Consider the following 27859-nt stretch of genomic DNA (forward strand, 5'->3'; position numbering starts at 1 on the left):
CATTTCAAACAAGTTTTAAACATCAAATAACAACATATATCATGGTTATTAAGTCAGCTTCGCAATGCCCCAAACGGCACTTAAATCAGACACTCGAATCTCAAGATATGAATTTTCCAATCGTTGTCCGAAATTGCAACACTGACGCCATGCAGCGACACCTTAAATGATATTTCCAAAACTCCTCAAAAGGTATACTTAATTCCTAAAATTTCTTCTCAACAAACCTTTTAATTATTCCTTCAATCCGTTCAACTCTGACACTGACATCCGTGTCGTACCAACAGACAAGTCTACTTCTAAGAGCACGCGTAACCGCAACTTCACCTCTTTCCAACATCATACTGTCACAATTAAATATGTTACAGCTGCTGCAACCATTTTTATAACAAAGTTCATCTCTTTAGCTTTCCGACGCTTCAAACAGAACTCAAATCGGATGTCCAGAACTCCAGTTATGAATTTTCGAAGTTCTGCAGCTATTCAGCAATTTTCCTGCGTTTTGCTTACGAAAATTTCACTCCAAAACTCATTTCCTTCGACTCGATCACATTCCAAACAGCCCCTTATCATATCTCTTCACTTCCAAACATTCTTATAACTTGAGCAACACATCCCATTGCCGAAGTGCGATTTCAGAAACATTACGACAACAATCCTCTCTGCAAACTTGCAACTGAACCTCTTCCGAGACGCACAGCTACTCAACTGACAACTTCGCAGCCCATCAGCAGAGCTGATACATTACAACTTCGTAATTTCCCTCTCCTACAATAATCATCACTCACCTCTAATCATTTTCCTTCCAGATGTTCCAACTTAGCTACTAGTCAAGTCCTAATTTCAAGTCACCTTCGATTCGGAAAACAACAATTCCAACAACGCTCGCACGGTTGCCAACAACAGCCTACTGAATCAATCGTCTTACAACTGAAACATAACCGAGAAGCGAAGCTTCTCCCCCACTTGTTTCAAACCAACTTCCGCAACAAACAACCAAGTATCGACAGTGATTCACTCACATGTCGCGTACCAAGGGATAATATGCCGACAGTATTCAACTGTCGTGCAACTCAACTGACTCTACAATTGGCCGGACGGACCGACCTGCTCTGATACCACTATTGTAACACCCTTCTAAACCCCCGCGGAAATATAATATAATCAGAGTAAATAAACAGCAAGGATGCTACAATTATTAAATAAATAAAAACATCAGGACGATTGTCATGCTTTATTAGAAATTAACCAATATCAAAAAGGTGTTTAGCACAGCGGAACTTAATTCAGCAGTATTAGGAAACATCCCACACAAATACTCAATACATAAATCCATAGCCAAAATGGCAACAATGTACAACAAGTAACGCTAAGACTAGTCGATCCCAGTGTTACAATATCAGAGCATGACCGACACGACTCCACATAACCGGATAAACTCTACGAGTCATCCTCACCGATCGCTTAAATCGCTACTTCAATCTGAAATCATCAAAGTAAGGGTGAGACTACATCATAATTAAATAGCATTATAAATCATCAGATATAGAATTTCATAAGCAATTATCCACCCTACTTAGCATATTCAGATTTATCAATTCATACCAATCACAAGCACAAATCATTAGTATGCACCAATAACACAACACAATCATAACACCGGATTTCATCCTGACATGTCACAATTTATACAAAGACCATGCAGACTCTTATGCATGTGGTACCAAAATTCGTGAATCACATCACAGGACTTCTCTCTTTGATACTGCCCTCTAGTCGCTCACACCCCACATGGGCACACGACTACTGCCTCATCGCTCACACCCCACATGGGCACACGATGACTTCCCGCTAATCTCCGCACAATGGGAATTAGCCTTCCAATGCAAATGATTCATGAATGAATGCACACATGTCACATACTTATAACATCATATATCATCATCAATCCGATGCTTAACATCGCTTATCACATCTTACCAACAACGTCACGACAAGTATGCACATGTACATGCATCATTCAAAACAAATCAATCATCATCAATCATCAAAACACATGATAACAACATTTACCATGAATAACATCCATCTGCATCATCATTAATCAAAACACATGATAACCATATTTACCACGAACAACATCCATTTTCATAACAAGCAGAAGCAATCACATTATAACAACACACATCATTGCACATATTCAATTATGCAAACAACAATTCATTGCACCTCATCAACTATGCAAAACAAGAATAAACCACATTTTGAAGAAAACGATACTTTTCAAAATAAAATCAAGTTATTGTTGTTTTCTTTATTTCATATGGTAGAGCATTTAATTTAAGAAACAACGTCCAAAACGGCGTATAAAACGGACTTACGGTTTGAAAATTAGAAGCTTTTAAAGTTAGGACAGTTTTCAAAACGTGCTGCTGGAATTTGTACTGGAACCCGGTTCGTCCCACATGGGAACCGGTTCCTGGACCCAAAAATGCCATTTTTAACGTTCTAACACAGTGGAACCCGGTTCCTCCCACATGGGAACCGGTTCCCACGAACCCAGTAGCTGAAAAACATGGTTTTTAAGACTTTTATGCATCCCAAACACATACCAACTCATACCATTATAGAATTGATCATCGATAACATCAAAATACTCCAAATACATGATTCTAATGCACAAACAACATACCACAACACCATGTAACATTACTACATCATCAATTGCAGTCAATTCATCAAATCATACATGTCAGTGTTGGTATTTCACAAAACCTAACATCCCAAATAGAGATTCTAATCCCTTAATTCAATCCTATCATCGTCAAAATCATAATACTACATAATTAGAGTAATCACCCCTTACCTTAGCCAAAGATTTCTCGATTGGTCTTCTCCCTCTTTATTCCTCTTCACGTATCAGCTTCCCAATCTCTCGTCTCTTATGCTCTGCTTTTCACGTTCCTTTTTCCTTTCTCCCAATTCCTTATTTCCCTTATTTTATGAAAACTAAAATAGAGTATTATAATGGGCTTGCTTAGTTAACACCCCCTCTTCTGCTAACCACCACTCTAAGCCCAAAGCCAATATTTCAATAATTCTATAATAATTCAACCAAACACCAAAATAATTCTAATTAATAATTTAATTTCCAATTAAATTGAAATTAGAAAATATGGGGTGTTACACCCTAGCAAGATCAGTGAGATAAATAAGACGGACATTTGTCTTATCCCTAAGGTGGAGCATCCTCAAACTATCACTCAATTCCGTCCTATTTCATTGTGTAACACGATCTACAAAATTATTAGCAAGGTGGTAGTTAGTAGATTAAAAGATTCTATGGATTATCTTGTCTCCCCATATCAAACTGGATTTGTTCCTGGGCGCTCTATCCATGAGAATATCATCATAGCGAATGAGGTAGTGCACTGCATGAATAATAAGAAAGGAAAGAAGGGATTCTTTGCCATCAAAATTGACTTGGCTAAAGCTTATGACAAGCTTAATTGGGAGTTTATTTGGAGGATTATAAGTGAGGTTAGTATTCCAGAGGAAATGATCAATATCATTATGCATGGTGTTACTAGTGTTGAGACGAATGTCAACTGGAATGGTAATCGTAGTGAGTTCTTTAGACCTCATCGGGGTATTCGGTAGGGAGATCCGATATCCCCGTATCTCTTTATGCTTTGCATTGACAAGTTGTCCCATTTGATTGAGCATGAGGTTAATCAGAAATAGTGGAAGTCCTTTCATGTTGGTAGGAAAGGTGTGCATATTTCTCATTTAATGTTTGCAGACGACTTACTTTTATTCGGAGAAGCCTCTGAGAAAAAAATTCTTTGCATTAAACAAACTCTTGATACCTTCTGCAAGATGTCCGGTCAAGAAATTAGCAAGGAAAAATCCAGTATAGTGTTCTCCAAGAATGTGCCTAGAAGTTTGAGAAACAAGTTGGTGAGTGTTTATGGATTCAGGGAGACTAGCGGATTTGGAAAGTACCTAGGGGTTCCCTTAAATGGGAGAGCCCTCAGGAAGCAAGATTGTGATTATGTGACGGAACAAATTATGCATAAGTTAAATAATTGGAAGGCGCAGAATCTTTCTTTTGCGGGTAGAGTTACTCTCGCGAAGAGTGTAATGGAAGCCATGCTAGTGTATCCAATGATGACAAACCTTCTGCCGGCGACAACTATCAACCAGATTCAAAAGCTGCAGCGTGATTTTATATGGGGAGACACTGAGGATAAGAAGAAGTTCCATGCTGTTAGATGGGATACTGTTACTAAGCCAAAAGATATTGGTGGTTTAGGGTTACGGGATATGCACCTTATGAATGAGGTTTGTATTATGAAACTTGGTTGCAAGATTATTAATGGTGATAACGAGCTTTGGTGTAATATTATGAGATGAAAATACAAGGTTGATAGTAGCAGCACTCATCTTACAGCAAGAAGTACTGATTCAGCCCTATGGAAAGCCATTGTGAAAACTTCGGATAAGCTTCGAGAGCTTGGAGTTTGGAGGATTGGTGATGGTAAGATGGTTAAGGCGTGGGAAGATTGTTGGGTGGAAGCTGGTGTGTGTATTACAGACAGTATCGACCATATTCCCTTGGATGTTAATGAAGCTATGGTTTGTGATCTTATAGGAGAGGATGGTGATTGGAATTGGGGTATGATGGAGTGGATTCCGCCTCAAATTAAATTGAAGATAGCTGCTATTTTACCTCCTGGAGTTCATGAGATTCAGGATGCTTATCATGTTTCGAATGAAGATGATGGATCCTTTTCTATTGGCAAGATGTATCGGTTTCTTATTAATGAAGAAGTTGGCAATGTTAACAAGAATTGGGCTGAGATCTGGAAGCTCCAAGTTTCGGAAAGAGTGCGTAGTTTTATATGGCTTTTGTATCATGACAGGCTGCTCACTAATCTCAGGCTGAATGGTTTGGCTACGGGAACTCTAGCTGTAATCTTTGTGGACATGTTTGTGAATCCACCTTACATGTGTTTAGAGACTGCAAGTTCGCGAAGCGAGTTTGGGACACTGTTGTTCCCACTGATATTTCCCAGGAGTTTTTCACAGTGATCCTGAGTGATTGGGTGGAGCTGAACATGGGTGTGTGCAATAGTATGGCTAGCGATTGGAGGAAGTACTGGGCCTTTGGTTGTTATTTCATCTGGTTTTGGAGGAATAAGGAGACTCATAACCAAAGGTTTCTTAGACCGATGCATGAAAGAGAATTCATATTTGGTAGGATCAAAGCATACAAGGATGCTATCATGGTTAGCAAAAGCATTATGGACAGAAGATTGGAAGTTGAGAATATTAAGTGGTTCTGCCCAGAAGTTGGGTTTGTCAAGCTTAATGTGGATGGATCGACGGATGGCTCTGGTATCTCTGGTTGTAGAGGTATCATCAGAGATGCTTCGGGTACGTGGCGTGGTAGCTTTTCGAAGTTTATTGGCAAATGTGGTGCTCTCTTGGCAGAATACTGGGGAATCTATGAAGGTATTGTTTTGGCGATTGGTTATGGCTTTAGGAATGTTGAAGTTCACTCGGATTCTAAGGTTGTTGTGGATTCTATCCTTTGTAAACACCACAGTAACAATGGAGCATCCAGTATGGTGATTAGAATTAGAAGGCTTCTAGGGAATTTTGATGAGATTAAGCTTGTGCATGCTTACAGAGAATCGAATGTCTGTGCCAACTTGCTAGCAACGGTGGGTAGGAAGATGAATGGGGGTTTCATTAGTCATAATAATGTTCCCCTTTTTTTGAGTAAGGCTGTTGAGAATGATTTTAGAGGAGTCTCTGCTCCTAGGTGTTTGCTTGTGTAGTGTCTTTTGGGCTTAGGCCCTCCCTTATAGCAAAAAAAAAAAACTTGTACTTTATTTTTAAGCTTGTTGACTAATTCTAATATCACGGTCACTTGTAAATAATTCACAAACTTGTACATAATTCAATCAACAAAAATAAAAAATAAAAATATGTTTTAATCAGAATATTTAATTTATTAGTTTTAGAATTAGTCTAGTTGTATTATTTTTTAGTTAATTAATTTAGGCTATTTAAATTGGATTATTACAAATATAAAACACCAAAAATATTTTTATTCTTTTTTCTTTTAGAATTTAATATGTTTAATTTTATGTTTTCTTTTATTAATTGTAATTTATATTTGCAAGTATTTTCACCATCTTCTTGTACTTTAATTTATGTTTTATTACTAACACTTTGTCTTGATTGTGAGGTACGACGCTTGAGACTCTTGACTATTGTGGGCCTTCGCGAGTTTAATTAGGGCTGTTTACTTTCCGCACTTTATTTTTCCGTAAGGTTTTTATGATTATGTATCTGTCTCAAAGCCTTATAATAGTAATTAGGGTTTACTTTCCGCACTTTACTTTCTTTCTCTTATGACTGCTATTTAACTGTTAGATGTATGTTAATAGGATTGTATGGCAAGACTAAAACTGAACATAGCTAACCTAATTTCAAGATTAAATAATTGAATCAACTCACTCGTTTTACTCACTAGTACAAAAATGTTAATTTACACCCGTTTTTTATTAAATTTACACTCATTATTTTTAATAAAAATCGGGTGTATATCCACCGGGTGAGAAATGTCTAACGAATTTACACCCGTTTAAAACGGGTTTAAATACGTTCTAGTTTACACCCTATTTTAATTAAAATCGGGTGTAAATATGTTCTTAATTATTCCCAATTTTAAAAATATCAGGTGTAAATACGTTCTATATTACACCTTATTTTAACAAAAATCGGGTGTAATTGGGTGTAATTACGTTTTTAATTACACCCTGTTTTAATAAAAATCGGGTGTGAATACGTTCTTAATTACACCTTATTTTAATAAAAATCGGGTATAGATACGTTATTAATTACACCCTATTTTTATAAAAATCGGGTGTAAATACGTCATTTATGAATGAACAATTATATTATATTTAAATATATTTACACCCTATTTCATATACACCGTACACCATTTAGGTATATTTCATGTACAGTCATAATATTTCAAATACTATAAAAGCCTACACATAAAAATCATATTTTAACTAAGTCATAATATTTTTAATATTAACCAAAAAGTATACAAAATCATGTACAGTCATAATATTTCAAGTACTATAAAATCATAGACATAAAAATCATATTTTAACTATGTCATAACACTTTCTTCATATATAAGTTTTATTCTTCTTCTTCTTTGGCTTTTGTTTTGTCAACATTTCTATGTCTTTACCTCTTCAACCATTTGCATTTCTATGTTAGGATTCTGCTCTTTAAGATATTTCCGAGCACCAGTTATGGTACCACCAGTACCTATACCACTAACAAGTGCATCAACTTTCTCTCATTTGCCTTTCCATATCTCTGGGCCAGTGGTTTCATAATGCACCTATAGATACAATGATAAAACAAATGTGTCACCCAACGTTGTCAAGCATTAACTAGCAGAGTTGAAGAACAAATGAGTAGATACCTTTGGATTCGCAATGTTGTCAAATTGTTGAAGGATATATGCATTTGGAGTCTTGGCTAATATCTCTTCCGCTTTCTGAACTGCCCCTTTCATTCCCTTTGCAGGATCTGTGAGAACCAACTCAGCCCCAAAAGATAGAAGAATGGTTCTTCTTTCAAGACTCATTGTAGTAGGCATTGTAATGATAAGCTTGTAGCCTTTTGCTGCTGCTAGGAAGGCCAGTCCAATGCCCATGTTACCGCTTGTTGCCTCAATGAGGACACTCTTCATTAACACAAGACAATCAACATGAATCAAAATAAGTACCGCTGATAATATACATCAAATTAGTACTAGTAAGTGAATTTAAACAACTACTAATTTGTTACAAACGTCATTTTTAATGACCTATTTGATGAATTCTCATCTGTATCGAGTACCAACCTGGCCAGGCGTAATGAGCTCTTTCTCTTCCACATCAGTAATCATACTATAGCCAATCCTACATTTATAACATATATCGAGAGAAAGAATCAAAAGCCAACTCAAAAGCTTTATGCTCACAAAAGCAAGAACCAAAACTCAAAAAAACAGATACTAGCAGAACTATTGGAAAAAATCTAAACTGCAAAGTAAAAGCATATTCATGTAGGATATCAAAAGCTAGACCCGAAAAAGGTTAAAAGTACCGTTATTTTAACAAAATAGATAACATTAAAATGTAAGAATAATCACCTTGAACAATCATGGTTAGAGCAGCACCAAGAGAAGCATTTGGCCTTAGCATTGCGAGTGGCTATCCATTTGAATCCCCCAACTTTAGGCTCCCATGTACCCAAAGGTATTGAACCAATAGGAAGTTGGAGAATGGGCAAAGAACCAGCAGGGTGTTTAAAATGCCTGCATATACCTGAAAACGTATTCCAAACATCACTTCCAACTTCCAACCCATTTATCTATAGACAACATGCCTAGAAGCTTACATTTTAGAATTCTTGATAGGGAAGCAAGATGCAACAATTGGCGAAATGAACCATCCTATGAAGAAGAATGAATGATAGGAACCATTAATACATTGTTTTGCAAAACCTTCAAAGCCACGTCTTTTAGGCATTCATGGGGCCCAACCTGAAGATCAAAGACAAATAAAAAGTATAAACTCCAGTTCTTTTTTATAGAGGGGAAATCAAACAACAACGGAGTTAAGTACACAGCAAAAATGCATTTTCATCAACATTTAATGTTAAAAAAAACCAACTGCGAGCTGATATAACAAAAACTAACAGCATGTCAATCATTTGTAACAGTCATAGATCATTTCAGTTTAATGCAAATAATACTGCAACAACTCTAGGTTTTTCTCTAGTCTATATACCATGTGGCATTATAGATTAAGGCGCCTTCATCATGTGGCTTTGAAAGCTGCTGTCTTTTTGCAACGTTCCTTTACCACATGAATCAAATTTTGATTTTTGTAGTCCTTGTTGCTTGGATACACAGGCTCCTTAACTATGCATCAGAATCACACTACATTGCACATTTTGATTGATTTTTTGATGATATATGGGGTCGTGCTCCAATGATTTGTCGTTGTGGTTACAAATACACAATTGTGTTGATGCTTCTACAAAGTATACATAATTGTTGATAAACCCTGTACCAAGCACACCACACGTGTCTGGATCCATTTTCAATTCTTCGTGCCTTTCTTTAATACGTAACGGCGCTGCACGAGGGGATATGGGTTTTATGTGTGTGACTGTGACCAACCCTTACTATGCATGTCTTAATTCATTATTGTCTTACATCAGTAAGATCATAGAAATTCAACTCACCATAAGTAAGATTTTCTAGACTAAATCATTTCCTATTTTCAAAATTATATTTTGTTGACACTTAAAAAGTCTCAATGACCATTTTCGTTTCGGAGATTGCTCATTATTATTAACAACAAATTCTATCTTAACTAAATCCATTATCCAATGCTTATTACACTATCTTGTTTGTGCCAGTGTCTACTATACTTCATCATTGTTTATCTGTGCATAAAAAACTAATTCCCACACAACACTTGTGAAACACATTAATCATCCTAGTTCAAAACTCCAATTAGTATTAGAGTATAAAAACTATGCACGTAAATACAATTAGATCTCTCAATTTTGAAAAGTAATATATCAAATATCAAATATCATTATAAAAAAAATATAATTGGATGACAAGGTATTGAAAAGTTCATGAAAACAATTAAACTTCATTTTTTGTCTTTTTCATAAGGGTGGTACAAAAATTATAAAAATTAAAAAGAGAAACATATCATTGATTAATTTTGTAATAAAGACACCCTCCTCACGCGCCTCACAAACCATGATTTTCGTCTGCAAACAAACAAATCAACAAATAGCAAAATCCAAAAGCAAACCAGAATTTATAATTAAGTAAACAAATTAAGAAATCAAAGTAATTAATCAGTAATCACCTTCACGACGATATCGTTTTTCCTCGCTTTAAACGCAGCAGCAATGCGTTTCACAAGCGGATCATCATCGGAGGCTTCAACACGCGGAGGCCAAACGCGGTGATTCTTGTAGCAAAGAAACGCGTGGCGATCGTAGGGTTACACATAGGAATGACAATGAGCAATCTTAGATATAGGTATTATTATTTCAAAATTATAGGTTGTGCGTGCGATGAACGATCTATGTTTCAGAGATTTTGGTTTCAGAGATTTGTATCGTCTTTCCTCGCTTTAAACGCAGCAGCAATGCGTTTCACAAGCGGATCATCATCGGAGGCTTCAACACGCGGAGGCCAAATGCGATGATTCTTGTAGCAAAGAAACGCGTGGCGATCATAGGGTTACACATAGGAATGACAATAAGCAATCTTAGATATAGGTATTATTATTTCAAAATTATAGGTTGTGCGTGCGATGAACGATCTATGTTTCAGAGATTTTGGTTTCGGAGATTTGTGCGATGGAGATTTGGGTTTCAGAAAGGTTGTGCGTGCCATGAGAGTAGTGAAGAGAAAAGGTGTATGTTAATTTACACCCATTAATATCACAAAACTAGACAAATAACATTTAATAAAATAAAATATCAAATAGGTGGTTGGTTAATAGGTCAAGGATTAATATTTCAAATTATAAAATTAAATAATTTTTTTAATCTATTTATATTTACACCCGTTTTAAGTTTAACGGGAGTAATAGATATTTGATTATAATAATATTTTTAAATTACACCCGTTTTTTTTAAAAAAGAAGGTATATATTGTAAGGTGATAACACTTAAAAGGACACTTTATTTACAAAATTGCCACTGCAATTCTTATTTACACCCGTTTTTTATATATCGGGTGTAAATTTAAAAATTACATTGTTCTTTTTGCATTAGTGTTAAAACTAACATTTATTAAATAAAGGACTAAAGTGGAACTTTAAATTAAGTTAAGAGATCAAATGATTAAGTCTAAAATAGACGTTTTGTTCCAACGTTTGAATGAATCTTCCGATATAGCACCCATGTTAACAAGTGAGTTAGCCAACTCCATCGCGTCATTTCGCCATCCTCCAAAACCAATCCCTTTAATCAACAATAAGTAGGTTGTTTCATTTGGCAAGCATCCTCTCTGATTCATAGCAGCAAGCACCTCAATAGCATCAATGACTCTTTGCACCTTGCACAATCCAAGAATAACAGCATTGTAACTAGTAACAGTAGGCTGAAACTTGTGACTCTCCATCATGTCAACCAGCAACTCAATTGCCTGATCCACCAATCCATCTCTGCACAAGCAACAAATAAGTGAATTATAGGTGAACTCATCAGGATCAATGCCTTTGCTTAACATCTCCAGAATCATCCGTAACGCTCTAATTTTATTGTCGCTGCTCCACAATGCACCAAACAATGTATGATAAGAAATTACATTTGGATGACAACCCACTTTACCGAGCTTCTCAAAGATGTTCAAAGCCTTGCCAACATGTCCATTATTACACAGAGAAGCCAAGACTGAGTTATAGCAAACAATATCAGGCAAAAGACCATCTGATATCATGTTATCCAAATATTTTAAAGCCAAATTTATTTTTCCTTCTTTGCAAAAAGCATAAATCAACGTGTTGTATGTCACAGAATCCGGCTCACAACCTTTATCTGACATATCCGATATCAATCTCTTCCCCGCTTTCCATTTTCCTTCATTCAAAAGACTCTTCAACAGAATATTATAAGTATATGCATCAGGTCGAAGCCCTCTCGACAACATCCCAATAAAAATATTACAAGTAACAACATCAGGAGCCAAACCTCTCTTGTTCATTCTATCAAGCACCTTATTGGCAGCATCAACTCTATCAGCTTTACAAAAGCCGGTTATAACAGCATTATAAGCAAAAACATCAGGCTCACCGTGCTTCTCCAAAATCTCCAAAACCTGAATAGCTTTCTCGATTTTCTTAGAATTGAAAAAACCCTTAATCAATTTTGTGCAGAGAACAACATCAGGATTATAACCCCTATTAACCATTTGCTCAAGTAAGTAGAGAGACTCATCGTACTTACCTGATTTGCATGACCTGTCGAGAGCTTCCATTAAATTGGTGTCTCGAAAGTCATAATTTTGATCAAGTTTTGGCCTTGTTTCATTGACTCTGATTTGAGCTTGCTTGTTTCTTGTTCTTCGGTTATTAGTGTTGCCTTCGTTTAGAAGTGGGGTTGAGGAAGTGACGAAGTTGGGGTTTGAATGGCGAGAAGTGCGGTTTGAATGGGTTCTGAAATTGAGAGTGTGTGACCAGAATTCAGTTAAAAATGTTGTCATTGATAACGACGATGATGTTGTCGGTGGTTGTAGTCGGAGATTCATGGGATGAGATCGAGAGAAATTGCCGAGAGTTGTTGTTTCTATTCTGTAATCGTGAGATCGAGAGAGTGAGGCTGTGAGAGATTAGATCGAGAAGTCTTTTCTTTCTGTTTCACGATGAGAGAAACAGAGTTATTGTTGGAGAAGAGAGCAGAGTTTCAGAGAGAGATTGAGAGTGAGGCGAGGTATTGGTGTTTGTTGTTATGGTTCGAGCCAAGCAGAGCTTGAGAGAGAGGAAGACGCTGAGGAGGGCTGGAAGCAAAGAAGGGCGTATGGATAGAATCTAGAGCAGAGAGTGATAGCGATGAAGAGAGTGGCCGCTTTCCACTTAGCATCTAGGGTTTTTTTTTGTTGTTGTTGTTTCTTTTGTTCATCATGGGCTTAAGTGGGCATCAGGCCCACTTGTTTTTCTTTTCGCAACCCCCTTTGGTTGATTCATATGATTCTATTGGGCCAGCAATGGGCCCAGCGCCCAGCCTTTTAATTACACTATCATATTTCGGTTTTGAGCCCATCTTATTACTTTTATCTTAGTTTTTTTAGTTAGTTTCTTTTATTTGTTCTTATTTGTTTTAATTTCTTTGATGTCAGGTGAAAAATACAAAAACATGTTTTTTTTTTAGTTTAGATTTTATTTTCATATCAAAAATATTTTAATTAGCTTATTAAACTTGTTTGCTTGATTTTATTTTGCACATTTTTGCTTTTAATCAATTAATTAAATATTGTTGTAGTTAGTTGATTATTGTTAATTAAAATCGATTAGTTTACTAATTGATTTTTCTTAACTTTGGTTAATTATCTTAATCAATTTTTAATTAATTGATTAAATGATTAACTTGTTTATTTTCTTTTTAACTACTTGTTTGTATATATTCATCTTTTATATTTTCTTTTCCTTTTAAAATGTTTTGCTCGATTTTCTTTTCTTTTTAAGCACATGTTAACTCCGTTCCATGACAATTGTGTAAGTCTCCAAAGGATGAACAGCAGTGGAATGCGACATTTAACATCACACACACACACACACACAAAATCTTTTGAGCCGAACTACAACTGCTCTGATTCCTTAACAGGGATACGTAGGCATTGGGTCGCGGGGATATTTTCTTTCTTTTTCCCATGCTTCTTTTCTCTTCCTTTTTCGTGCGTTTCCTTTTAGCTTTAGGTTTTAGACTTTTAGATAACACCCTTAGATTTAGACTAACAAGAGCGGATCCCGTCGAGTACGACGGATGTGAGGAGTGCTAACCCCTTCTCCTTGTGTAACCGACACCCTTACCCTTTTCTTTGGGTCGTAAGACCTTTGTTTTTTTTTCCATATAGGTTTTACTCGATGTTTTACTTTCCCATTTTTGGGATAAATAAACAATCGACGGGGACTTCATTGATTTCATTTGATGATTTCGATCCAGTTGTTTCACTCTCCACGATGGCAACTGCGTCTGGACCGCCATGCGCAATGATACCTCGGTCCAATGCGTCCTGCCCAAGCATCTCTATTCGTTGGCATATCGGAAGGATATCAGTGGCACGATCATCCTTGGCCTACTGGTTCTCCAAGATCTCCTCGTGTGCTGGCCTAGGAGCTCCGGGAGCGTCGAGTGTCAGCAGAGGATGTAACACCCAATAGAACCATGTCACGTACCCCTCCACACAATGTCACTTCTTGGTTGCCTGCATACGCCGATACTCCTCCAGGACCAAATGATCTTCCCAGTCCTCAAATATAGCAGTGAGCTCCACTCGGGTAACTGTGTCGGGAGCATCCTCAAATGGTGACCTCGGTATCATCTACACACGTGCAAACTGCCTCATGCACCGCTCCGGTAGATACCTCACCATGGTGTTGGCCCCGCATGCCAACCATCCAGAGTATAATGCGATGCAGTCGAATGGGATAACAACACTGTAGTCGGTGAACGGCGTCCAACGGATGTCATTGTGAGTTGTGCGGTCGAGGTACACGCGATATGGTGGCACTGCGTTGTTCCCCCTTTAGATAATGTATCGGGAGGCCCTGGGCATGGCGTCAGTGTACGCAGGATCAATGGTGAAGCCGTGGATGCGGGGGAAGTAGGAAATGATCCAGCCCTGAAACACCAATACGATAATATGTTAAAAATAAATACGAACCGTGAATAAATGTGAAATAATTAAAAGGAAACTTACCATCAGGATTGTGGAAGATCCAGTCAACTGTCTGGTCCTCCAGTTGGAGGCTTCATTCGGCTTATAGTATAGGTATACCAGAATAGCTGACCCCTAGTTCTAGTGGTGAATGGTAGTCAGGTCCATGAAGTAGCAGAGATATGTCATGTCAATGTAGGTTGCACTCTTGTCCACAAAGAGTGCAGTGTCCACCAAGAACATGAACCAGCACCGCAGAGTGCAGGCACAATGATATTCTGTAAAAAGCTCGTCCTCCTTCTGCTTGGACTCAGTCGTCGCCACCAAGTGGCTCTCATACAGACCTCTCAAGCTGGAGAATCGGATATGGGCCCCACTCGTCGCCTGACACTCATAGTCATCCATGTTTGGGTCCACTCAATCGCCTCGACCCTCTGTATCCGAGAATGGTGCAGCAGCCTCCCTTTGACCGGCAAGTGGAGCAGGCATTAAACATCGTGCAAGGTGATCGTCAACTCCCCAACAGGAAAGTGGAAAGAAGACGTCTCCTTGTGCCACCTGTCATACCCCGAAATTTTCCTTCCATATTTTCATACTCAAGCTCCGCTGTAATCAATGGCTCAAGACATCTCATGAATTGATTGTATGCTCTCCCTCATAATCAAAGACCTTCAAGCTAGGGTTTTGGATTTATCAAAGAAGATGATTGAATCAAGGTCTCAAATGGGATTCATATCACCTCTTATGATTTAAATTACCTCCATGACAAAATTCAAGCTTCAATCCCAAAATTTGCTCGGTCAAATGCTCACATAGTCAACAGTTGACTAGTTTGACCTAAAAGTTAATTATGGTCAACATACAGTCCAAATTCCAAATTTTTGGTCAACATCCATATTTTGAAGTAACATTCATCATTTGATCAAGGTTTGATCATGATTCATCAAGGAAAGTTCAAAAATCAACAAAACACAAAGTTTCTAAATTAGGGTTTTTTGACCTAAAAGTCAACAGAACTTTGACCAACCATAACTCTTACATGGTACATCAGAAATTTCCCTACCAAAACCTATTTTGAAGGAAATTGAATTCTATACAACTTTTCCTCTCTAAAGCCAAGTCCAAAAATGCTTCATTTGAGAGATATGAGCCAAAACATTACAGGTCCTTTTTGAAAGTCAACCAAAAGCAGTTTTTGTCAAAGCCAATTCATCAAGATAAAATCTCCAAATGCAAAAAATGTCTGAAAGTGGCTTGTGTAGGACTTCTTGGGCTTTCCAAAAAGTCCTAGAACACTTTCATATCTTAAAATTTGAGGGAGATATGCTTTGTCAAAGTTGGTCAAGTTTTGGTAAAATATGTGAAGCAAATAAGGGTCAAATTGGATTTTTTTGCAAAGAAGCCCAATCTTTTATGATCCAATCTTGTTCCTCAAGTCATCAAAGATATCCAATCCAAATTCCACGAATTTATGAGTTTTATTTGATTTTATATTGATTTTTTTTCATTTAAAATGATATAAATCAAATAATTTAAATAAAAATCAAAGATTTGATTGGAGAGTTTTTTTTAACCAAATCCAATCACCAATTAGACATTATATGTGATCAAAATTCGTGCTAATGAAGATTGGAAAGATTGAATCAAAATGGGACCAATTTGGAAACCTTTACAAATCAATTTCAATCAAATTGCCAATCATGGATTCAAGAGGATTCAATTAATTTTTCTTAACCTAATTGGATCTCCTATATATGCACAAGCATTCCAGACCTAAAGGACACGAAATTTATCCTCCAAGAACCCTAACAACTCTTGAAAAAACTCAAAGAAAAGTCAAATTTGTTCTTGGAGTTGGAGATCGATTCAAGGTGTTTTGGAGATTCAAACACATTCCTGGAGTATCACTGATCATTCCCCACTCATCTTCGAGCTCTGAAGCGTCAAGAATCATCACTGGCAAGTCACGGTTTGCGTCCCTTTTTTAATTTTGATTTCAATTATTTACGCATCATTAACGTGATTTGGTTGCATATGTGTGTTTATGTTGATGCATATAATGTTTCTGAATGGTTTAATTGAAGGATGAATACATGGATAGGTTTACGCCATTGTTAGGTTTTAGAGCTTCCAATTGGGGCTTTCTGATTTAAGCAAAATTAGACAAAACCAGGGCCATCATCACGTTTAGGGGATCAAACCCAATCGATCCATGGTTTTATTTTAAACTTCTATGGCGTATTTCGTTCTTTAATTTTTGCAGGTGCTATGGCTACACTTGAAAATCGCCGCTACAGGCTATAACAACGGTTGTCCGTAGCTACATGTCTTTTACACGGATTAGACGACGGAGGGAGGAAGAAGATGAACGCATGTCGCTTCCCCATTGGCCCGTTCGCGCGCGCGTCCATATTTTAAAAGCTGGGAGATCCGGTGTTCCTCATCCACATGCGTACGCGTGTACCCTCGTGCCATCAGCCATCAGATCTTTCTTGTCTCAGATCCAACGCGCCTTAGAACGCAGGTGCACCATGAACCCTCCAATCTCGCCACACTGAATCAAAACGCTAAGTTTTTAAATTTGTTTTACTTTATTTTGATTTTTTTATTGTTTTCTTTATTTTATTTTTTTAATTAGAAAATCCTTTATTTAATTCTATTCAAAATTAATTTTTTTTTTATAAAAATAACAAATTTCATTTTAATTAATAAAAATAGTTTTTTAGAATTAATCTAAATTACTAATAATTTTAATTAATTTTAGTTTTTTCTTAATTTAATTTACTTAATAATTTTTAATTAGGCTTAATTAATTTTAGGTTTTTTCTAAATTTCATTTACCTAATAATTTTAATTAGGTTTAATTAATTTTAGGTTTTTTTAATCAAGTTTAGCTTTAAACTTCAAAAACCATAGATAACCCTAATGCGTGCGTAGGTAGGTATTGCACATTAACATTTGGTTTTTTTACCCATTAGGTTTCCCTTCTTAAAAGTATTTTGCCTTATAACCCTATTTTGTCAAACCCTAATTTTATTTTATTTTCATCGATTCTTCGATTTTCCCCCCCGCGTTTAATTATTTTTAATTGTGTATTGGCTTCGAGGTTGTAATAATTTTTAATTAGGTTTATTTTTCCGTACCTTTTGAATAATTATTGTAACTGCCCCAAAGCCCTGTAATAGTTAGGTTTTTTATTTTCGCGCTATTATTCTTCCTCTATTATGTAACTGCCCCAAAGCCATGTAATAGTTGTAGGTTTTATATTTCTGCCTTTTTCCTGGTTTGTGGTTTTGTAATTTCCCCTCCCTGAAGCCTTTTAATAGCATAGGTTTATTTTCTGCTTTTTATTTCCTGGAATATTAACAGTTAGAAATTGAATAGGATTATATGGCAAGACTAAAAGCAACTTAGCATAACCCTAATTTTCAGGATTAATATAAATCAATCACTATTGTTTCACACACTCACCTTTAGGATAATTCCTCTTATGCTGCCTTCGAATAATAGTCAAGTCCCTCGGATGTAGGGATACCTTAGCCTGCTGCATGCGAATAAAATCATCACAAAAAGATCTCGTCCCTTCGATGTTGCCTACGATAAATGATCTTGATGATAGTCCCTTTCGATTGCTAAGGTATCCTTACTAGTTGCCTTTTTATGACTATTCTCATTAACTCATAGGACTTCCTACCCTCCTTATGGTATGGATAGCCTTATGGTAAACGATGACCCTCAATGACCCTTAACATCCAATGAAAGGACTTCCTACCCCCTTATGGTATGGATATCCCCTTCAAACGAAAGACTTAAAAAACAAGAAAGACGAACTTAGGGTAGGTAGTTCTTAATTGCTTACTCAATACTTCAAAATTACTTTTCACACACCTCTTTTCAAAACAATTTCCAAAAGACTACACTTATTTACAAGTTAAAGTCCTTATTCAGAAATCTTTTCTAAACACACACTACACTTCTTTTCAAACATTACAAACAAAGTGAGCTAAGCAATTAAGATCCCAAGGATAACAATGGATACAAAGGGTGCTTACACCTTCCCTTTGTATAACCTACCCCCCGAACTCAAAATCTTTCAAAGGTCTTTCCTGTTCTTTTTGCCTTTCCAATTGGATAAAATAAAGTTTGGTGGCGACTCTTGCTATCTGCAACATTTTAAAAAGTCAGTTCTCCCACCGTATTACACCACCGCTCCACGAAAGTCCCCTGCATGTCGTGGCTCATAGTCGTATAGTCGAACATGCATAACCCGTCGAGCCCGGAAGCAGTTACCACTTCATTAAACCACTGAGCCTCTGGTTTAAACAGATCAAAAATCTTCCGTGTGTGGTTAACGGATTTTATCGTCAGCCTTTCCTGTTACAACAAAAACAAAAGAGATTGTTAGTTAGACTGTTAAGACAAAGTGGAATAAAAAACGGTTAAATTATAAAGTCGGTTAAATTAAAAAAAATAACTCTCCCTCCCAAACACGTCGAGCGACGTGGTCGTGGTAGGAAATCAGCAAGGAAGTGTCCCTAAGACCTCCCGGGAAGCCATTCTCCTCCTCCTCCGCGTGCGGAGGGTCAACATCAGGTATCTCCTCATCCTCCTCGTATCTCACCTCCTCCTCATCCTCTCGTACCTCATCCTGACGGGAAGAAGACACCCGAGCCAGCCGACTCCTCGATCCAGATGAGGAACCAGCCTCATCCATATGCACGGGTACTTGTACTCTACCCCTTCCTTGTGTCGATGCCAACTGTGTCGCCCGCTCGCGTCTAGCCGACGTTATTTGGGTCTCTCTGCCCTGTCTAAGTCGTGTGGGGTTGCCTGCCATTTTTCCTAAAAAAATAAAATCCATAAGAATGTGAAACAATCAAGAAAATACAAAAAAACATTTATGGGTTCATTTCAGAAGTGCACTTTTGAAACTGGCCAAGGAGGTGTTTTCGGAAATGCACTTCCGAAAGCCCCCTGCGAACTCCATTTTTGCAGAACCTCCACATGTTGCCCTAAGTGCTTCAAAATCATATTTTTCCTATCTAACCATACTCAATGACATATAATAACTTAAATATACTACATTGTACTAATTTCTAACACCCCTAATATCATTTTCAATCCTACATTTAAAGTTGTGAGAACTTACAGATTTGAAGTGATGTTGGTGGTGCTTTAGAAGTTGTCTTTGAATGTTGGAGAGTAATAGGATGTTGTTTTGAAGTAGCCTTTGTAGTGTGCTTCTGGAAATGTTTGAGAAATTTGGAAAGTTTGAAATTTAGGGTAAAATACAAATGGGGGAGGTTGTTTTGTTTAAACAGCAAAACGCGCGATATTTCAGAAATGCATATTTGAAACGTTGTTTTCGGAGATGCATATCCGAAATAATTTTTTTGAGTAAAAAAAATGTGTTTTCGGAGATGCACTTCCGAAATCACTTTTTTTAATTTCGAAGATGCATTTCTGAAATATAGGGGCATTTTGAGAATTTCGTCTGACCAAGAAGGTTGGGGGGTCTATAAAGAAATTGTCTAAAATATATTGGAGAAATTAAGATTTAATTTAAAGGCCCAAACTATTAGACCCAACCCAATTTAAAAGATATGTTGGTTAATACACTATTAGAAAATAGAAGTGCAATTAGGGTTCTAAAAAGAATCAATTTTGTCCTTTGAGCTACAATTTCTACAAACCCAGCTGACTCAACCATGGCAGAAAATGGAGGGTGTTTGGAAATCGGTGTTACCATTTTGAAACTGTAGATTAGTTGCATGTATAATGTTTAATACCCCTTAGTTAATATTTGTTTTTAATTTGCAGAATGGTCGGAGAAGTAACCGAAGGTGAAACATCGGGTGTTAGTAATGAAGAAAATCGAGTCGTGGTGGAGGGCGTGGAGGTTGCGGAAGTTGAAGAAGACGGTGATGCAATGTGTGAAGGTGTCGTCGAAGTTGAAAATCTGCGGCGATTCAGTATTTCATGTTGAGAATCCACAAATGCTTGGTGACGGGAATACAAACTTAGACAACGAAGTAAGGTATGTTCAGCAGCGTATTGCTCTTGTTAGGTTTGCACATAGTGCATAGCTGTAATTGTGTTAGATAATTTATGCAAATGTACATAGTTATGTAGTTTGAGGTATTGTTAGAGGTAATGTCTAGAGCGGTCGAATCATATGGTGGGTTGTGTTTATACAGTTGGTTATTTCATACATGTTATGTATGAAAAAAATATTTAGAGATGATTTGCAATTGGTCTATTTTAAATTTGAGTAGTCAATGAGGCAAATGGCAGGTTTATTTGATAATTTTCTATACATATATATATATATATATATATATATATATATATATCATATATATGAGAAATAGGATATTAGGGATGAATTGTTGATGGACTATTTGAATAGAGCTCTGGGGGTGACAATTGCGTGGAGGAAGTAACTGATGAGGACTCCATAGTTCGTCCAACCTTTGTTGTATGGAAAATGAAGATATTCACAACGATGATTGAAAGGAGAAAGCTTCTGGTAAGTATTAATTTTCCTTATTTCTAATGTATACATAGGCCATAATACATCGGTAAATTGCATTACAATTACTTATTTGGGTTTCTGTGTTTGGCATAATAGGTCATAGGTCTGACCTAGACCTTTAAAGTTTATCGTAGACGAGACTCGGGCCTTTATAAAGCCTAGCCTAGCCTATTTCCACTCCTATGGACAGAGAAATATGGAGTTGGGCGACGAATCTAGACAAAGGAAGATTAAACCAGATGAAGGGCCCTCGAACTAACAATTAGACAACTTGAAAAGGCAAAGCGTATACTTCTCTCCCTTTTCCCAAAGTCTCGCTCAATTATTCCATTACATAAATTAATGTAGGGTTTATGATACATTTGTTTACCTTCATATCGTACTACAACATATATTCCTAATGCATTTACCTAAATTTTGAATAAAATAAACACATTAGAGTTCCTATTGTTTCTTCTTTTAGATTTTAAAATTATACAAACACGCGCCTCATGTAAAGATATTTTTGTATTTTTTAAAACATCTGAAAATTTTAATGATGTGTGATTTTTATTTATTAATGAAAAATTTTCATTGTTATTAATATTATTATTTATGTTAAATCTCATTATACTTATTTGAAGTTTCAAGTTTAAATAAAATTCTGACATAATACAAGAAAAAGGAGAAGACTTATCTTCTTCTGATAAAAATTTAAGAAGGTTTTATCTCAAATCAAATAAATAAAAAATATTACAAAAATAACTACAAAAAATTGATGTAAATAAATAACAATATATATAAATAAATGTAATATTGATCAAAATAAAAAAAAATGTTTCACTTATAAATTAATTAAAAATAATTTTAGACCAATGTGTGAATTTGATTTTTTTATATGCTTGCTTTAGTGAATGAAAAGTAATTCATTGTCAAAATTTTACGTTTTCCACTGCTATTAAAATGATTTTATGTCATTTACTTTTAATTTTTTTTATTTAGTCTAATTATATATAATAATCAATATATTTTGTTGGTGGCTCTTTAATAGTGGTCTAGAACAAACATGTATAGTTTAGTTGGTGGCTCTTTAATAGTGATCATTATTCATTTAAGTTTTAATCATACAATATAATAAAATAAAATGAGTATTTTGGGGTTTGTCAATTGACACTCGTATTCTTTTCTTTATATTTCTGCTATAAAAGGAAATATTTTTATTAATAACAAAATCATTTTTCAAATTGATTTTTAATTTGTTTTTCTTTTTAATAACTATTTAAGTTCTCAAAATTGTAGAAAAACAAAAAACTGAAATGTCTCTTTCCTACTTTCAATGCCATTTTGAATTTTCACAATACTTCATGTATAGAGTACTCATAAGACACAACGGAGCTTGGACTACCCTTATATGATTTTCTTTCAACACATCAGAATAATTTTTATTTGGTCTTTGTTCACTAAAATTATCAATTTTATAATAATAATAATAATAATAATAATAATAATAATAATAATAATAATAATAATCAAATCTATCTTTAATTAATTTTTCAAACATACAAAATCTCTCTTCATTTTCTTTTCTTTTGTTCTCTTTCATAGTTTCATATCTTCTTTCTTAAACTTTTCTTTCATCTCCCTTATCTCTTCAATTCTGTATTTTCAACAACAATGTTGAAACTCAAATATTTCTTTCAATCTTCAAACTTTAATTTCCTTTATTTATATTTTTCTGAATCGTTTTGAACAATTCTGAATTTTATATCAATGATATTTTAAATATGTGAAATCAGTGGTGTTGTTTAGATCTGTTAAAAAGATAAGTGATGTTTTCAGATCTATAAAATCAAAGAAGGTATTTTTTTGTTACATCAATATATGTTCTTCTTCATGATTTTATCTCATCTTTATCTCACAATTTCATTTGTACGTTGATGAATGCAAGACGATTTCACAGCGACAAATCGCCCTCAACCGATAAAGTTCCAGCAACTCAACAAACATGCGGCGCCGACGCCTTCACAACCAATCAACGACAACACTGCATGACCCCTCTTCGTTTCGGCACCAGGCCTCCGGCCTTCACCTGCATCGTGCCTCGCTTGCATACACTACCGCATTCAAATCTTCTTCATGCAAGGACATCGTAGCTGTAAACTTTTTTCTTCATCTTCATGACTCTTCTGTGTATGGATGTGATTGTTGTGATTAATTTGAGTGAGACAAAGGTGGAAGTTAAAAGAAGCAGAGAGCATCGATGAGTATTGTGGATCTATTCTGATTTGTTTGCTTTTAGTTTCTATTCCTTTTTTATTTTGTTTTGTTGTTTGATTATAGGCGTTCTTTAGTGCCTCACTTTCACTCATTCTCTCAACAATTTCTCTCTTTGTTCTTCATAATACGATATTCTATAAAATGCATGTAAATCGATGTTCTTATAATTGTAATTGCTTTCATATGTTAGTTTTTTTGTCTGGGTTATTGTTGGTTTGAATCATTTCTTTGTCCGATTTGTTATTCGTTTTAAATCATAGTCTGGATTTCTTTTGAATTTCAAGTTTATTTGGAAGGATTTGATGATAAACTTGATTGGATTAAGGATATTAATATGTTAGATGGAGTTGTTAAGGACATTTAATATTTAGTATTCATCTTTTTCAGGTGACTCTTCAGGTTCTTTATTTCCGTTCAGCACACTCGAGAAACAGTGTCGTTATCAGGGCAAACAGTGTCCTCAATATGGTGGTAGGAATCATGCTCTCTTTCTTTAATTTTTTTCTTACTTATCTCCCAGTTATTTCTCCCCCTTTCTCTTTATATGTGTTAAATATTAGTTCTCCTTTTTCTTCTTCAACTTTTGTTTCAGGCAACAACCTGCTATGCTATGGCGGAGTCAAACATAGATATTCTACATAATACAAGTAACTACTACATAGAGAAAAATGAGAGTAAGATAGAGAAAAACAAGAGACATAAAATAGGAGATGGTTGCTATTAAAATTTAGGTTTGTTTTAATTTTTTAGTGAAATTTTTTCATGTTGTAATTTTTATTAATTTTTCCAATTTAGTTTGATTCTTAGTAATTGCTCTTTGTTATTTCTATTTTGTTGTTGCTGAGATGATAACTTAAGTTCTCGCTTCTTTACTTTGCAGTGGTTAAATTTTGGCATGATCAACTATTTATTATTATTATTATCTTTTACAAGAACTATTTATTATCTTAAAATACAAGAAAATATTATTATAAATGGTATGTGTAATTTGTCTCTATTATTTTGATAATAGTGTTTTATGCTAATTACACTTAAGCACACCTTCAGACTACAATTTTCTGTATAATTTTATTTATTTTTGTTTTGTTTTGAAGGTTTTATAGGATTCACAATTAATTAAAGTTTCAAGTAAAACCTTATAATTGAATATAGCCCCTATTTTTCTTCCTATAACAAAAATAAATATTGTTTTCCTATTTTTTATTTTGAGGATATGGGTGGCTAAAAATTAATCTACAACTAATGTATATTTCTGGTCAATATTGATTGGTGTACTTATTTGTTTTTCCCTTTTTGTGTATTTCATATTAGTACTTCAGGTAATGACCATATTTTTTATATGAAATGAAATACACAGTGAATCCTATATATTAAGTGAAGTACTAATGTTATTCTCATCTACGCTGTCATTACGTAATGACAGTGTTGTTTTATATTAACACATGAAATACACAACAAGAGCATAGAGGCGAATAACATTAGTACTTCAGGTAATGATCATATTTTTTATATGAGAAAACTACTATAAGATATTTGCACATAATTGCTTTATAAACTTAATATTTATATTCGAAATCAATATTCATGGTGCTTTGGAACATTAAATTAGTTAATTTTATTTTTAAGTGTACTTAAAAAAAAATGATGGTATGATGAATTAAAAAAATTAAAAGTTTGGTAAGACACATAAAATGTTTAATGCGGTAATAACAATTGATTGTGGCAGATTTATAATGAATTATTATTAAAATATAACTATTCATAGAAAGAAAATAAAATAAATATTAAGCAATGGAACTAACTTAATGGTTTGCATATTATAAAATTTAATCAATATCAATTAATTGAAAATAAACAAATCAATAATGATAACAATGATAATTGACTACTAATAAAGTAACAAACTAATAATGATAATTGAATGGTGATTATCTTTTTAATGTTTATATTCTTATAACTTTGTTTCGCCTGAATACAAAAGTTATTTTATTAATTATAACGAGATACAAATAATTGTGTTTTTTTTATATGATAGTGTTTATAAGATCAAGACCTACTTCTTGATATGTCATTTTGTTAATTATAAATTATTATAATGTTTATGGAATCCTATTTTTTTTAAGGGATCTTAATTTTTTATTGTAATTTTTACAGGTCATAATTTATTTATTTATAGCATTTTTTTGGTTTTATAAATTATATATGTCTATTTTTTATTATAATATCATGCGTAGATTCAAGTCAAGGTCAATAAAATGAAATTACTCATGTAATTTAGCACTTATTTTAGTTAATATATTTGGATCTGAAATATGATAAACTGCCTATCCTATAAAAATTATAGTCTGCAGTCCTATAAAAATAATATTCTGCAATGTTGGAAGGGAAAATATTGCCCGCTTATGTATGCATACTTTGTAAAGATCATATTTATGTAACAGTATTTATAAAATCTTAGTCTGCCAATAAAAATAATCTAATAACACTACAAAAAATATGCTCTGCAGCGACGTGGGAAACACGTCGCAACATGAAATATCACGTGGCAACAAAAAAGTAGCGACGTGAGCCACTACGTCGCAGGAGACAAAGTGGCAACTTGTAGCGACGTGGAGACCACGTCAGAAAGTAGCGACGTGACTCCCACGTCGCAACAAGGAAACATGGGGAACATCCATCTGCACACACAACAGGCGTGGCAGGTGTGGGACAGTGTGTTTGCTGACCAATGTAGCGACGTGTTTACCACATCGCTACATTAAATGCTTTTTTTTTTAAATTTATTCACGCTAGATTTGTTTTGTTTTATATATTTTTTATAATTAATTAATATATAATAAAATATATATAATAAAATATATATAATAAAATATATATAATAAAATTTATATAATAAAATTTATATAATAAAATTTATAAAATAAAATTTATATAATAAAACCTATAAAATAAAATTTATATATTAAAATCTATAAAAACTAATTTATATAATAAATTTGTATAAAATAAATTCATATAATAAACATTATATAATAAATTCAATTAATTAAAACTAAAAATTTAAAACTAATACTTTAATGAATTAAAATGTAGAATATTTTACATAAAAATAAATTAAAAATAAATAAAATACAAAATGTTTTCAAGAGGCATCATCCGGAAAATAATTATCCGGATTAAAATCATCAGCCACCCCGTCATCCTCCGGCTCTTGAGGAGGAGCATTACTGTAATTTCCACCTCCTTGCATAAACCGTCTCATCTGCTCCTCCATCTCAGCTTGCTTCTTCATAATGCCCTCCATCTGTCGCACATGCTGCTCCTCCATATCAGCCTGCTTCTTCCGCATCATCTCGATCTGGGCCTCACTTTCGCGTCTCGCCAATTGCCTTACTAATTCAGTTTGTTCCTGTGTCAGATTTGGTTGACGCGATCCACCCTCTCCATCCTGAAGTCTTTGAAACAGATTGCGGTCACCACGTCTATAGCTGGCCGCCAAATTTCCAGCACCAAAAAAGCAACCATTAGGTCCTTTTTCTTTAATAACCTCACACCAGATATAGTGATCAACATCCGCATTTAGCGGCTCCCCCTCTGCTGGCATGAATTGAGGATTATTTTCCAGAAAAATGGCAAGTCGCCTATCATAATCTTCCTGCACAGATATTCAATAAAAAATGTAAGTTAAATATTTAAATGCATATTTAATTAGTCAATTAAAATATATTAAAAAGTTGCCACGTGATTTTCACGCCACAACTTATGATTTGCCACATGATTTTAATGTGGCAATTTATCAATTGCCACATGAAATTCACGTCACAAATTTTGTATTAATTTAAAAAAAATAAACAACGTAAATTTCACTTACAAGATACAACTTCGTGCGCTCGTCGACAAAACCTCCCGATCTCCTTGTCCGGGTCCTCGAAATCAGCTCAGGCATCAATGGTTTTCTCCCCAACTCCTTAGCCTAAATAATATAATTAAAAATAATTAGTAAAATATATTATGAATAAAGATGTAACTTAAAAAATTTAAAATTTTTACCAATCGTCGGGCATGCTCGGCGGTGCTAATACTTCCAACTGTGTTGACACAACCGCCCTTTTCAGATGCCCTCATCTTCTTAAAAGTTTCTGATTTAGCCCGGAATTCTGGACTCCTCCAATATGTAACAAGATCATGAAAAACCTCCTCGCCTATCCAGTTAGGACGGATGCCATGAAGCTCATGATTCTCCCTTACTCGGCGCAGCATATCAGACATTCTTTTAGAGCATCTGGTGTTGAAAACTTTCTGAACACTTTTTTCACTCAAAGGATCCCACACACATTTCTCCTGCAATAAAAAACCAGATCCTCCAGTCTGCTGGAAGGATGAAGGCATGCCAGTATGGGAGAATGGAAAGCTGGGAGGGGGCACACCAGTATGTGTGAATGGAAAGCTAGGTCCTGCTGCCTGCTGGAAGGACGATGGCACACCAGGATGCTGGAAGGATGGAGGTACCGCTGAGTACTGGAAAGATGCAGGTACCCCAGACGGGAATGTGTGGGAGGAGAGTAATG

The 27859-nt window shown here is 35.1% G+C and overlaps 2 protein-coding genes and 1 pseudogene across 2 annotated transcripts; all 3 read right to left on the bottom strand.

Moving 5' to 3' along the window:
• Window positions 1-7270: 7270 nt before the first annotated feature.
• On the bottom strand, window positions 7271-7894 carry LOC131616635 (cysteine synthase-like; annotated as a pseudogene).
• A 2880-nt stretch (window positions 7895-10774) lies between these two features.
• Window positions 10775-12704, bottom strand: LOC131644168 (pentatricopeptide repeat-containing protein At3g04760, chloroplastic-like). The gene has a single exon (XM_058914593.1). It carries the CDS (start codon window positions 12371-12373, stop codon window positions 10961-10963), a length of 1413 nt encoding a protein of 470 aa, XP_058770576.1. The 5' UTR covers window positions 12374-12704; the 3' UTR covers window positions 10775-10960.
• Window positions 12705-18848: 6144 nt separating this feature from the next.
• LOC131653720 (uncharacterized) lies at window positions 18849-27560 on the bottom strand. Its single transcript, XM_058923994.1, has 5 exons — window positions 27342-27560; window positions 27163-27264; window positions 26589-26946; window positions 19043-19342; window positions 18849-18874 (listed from the first exon to the last, which is right to left on the bottom strand). The coding sequence occupies exons 1-5, from the start codon at window positions 27558-27560 to the stop codon at window positions 18849-18851; spliced, it is 1005 nt and encodes a 334-aa protein (XP_058779977.1).
• Window positions 27561-27859: the final 299 nt, after the last annotated feature.

Source organism: Vicia villosa, linkage group LG1 (assembly GCF_029867415.1).
Source record: "Vicia villosa cultivar HV-30 ecotype Madison, WI linkage group LG1, Vvil1.0, whole genome shotgun sequence".
Taxonomy (NCBI): Eukaryota; Viridiplantae; Streptophyta; class Magnoliopsida; order Fabales; family Fabaceae; genus Vicia; species Vicia villosa.

Excerpts from the sequence above, each read along its gene's own strand:
- LOC131644168 (XM_058914593.1), bottom strand. The coding sequence starts at position 12,373 with ATGAATCTCCGACTACAACCACCGACAACATCATCGTCGTTATCAATG.
- LOC131653720 (XM_058923994.1), bottom strand. The coding sequence starts at position 27,560 with ATGTCTGATATGCTGCGCCGAGTAAGGGAGAATCATGAGCTTCATGGC. Across the intron at positions 27,265-27,341 it reads CCGAGCATGCCCGACGATTG|GCTAAGGAGTTGGGGAGAAA; the intron begins GTAAAAATTTTA and ends TATATTATTTAG. Across the intron at positions 26,947-27,162 it reads AGCGCACGAAGTTGTATCTT|GAAGATTATGATAGGCGACT; the intron begins GTAAGTGAAATT and ends ATATCTGTGCAG.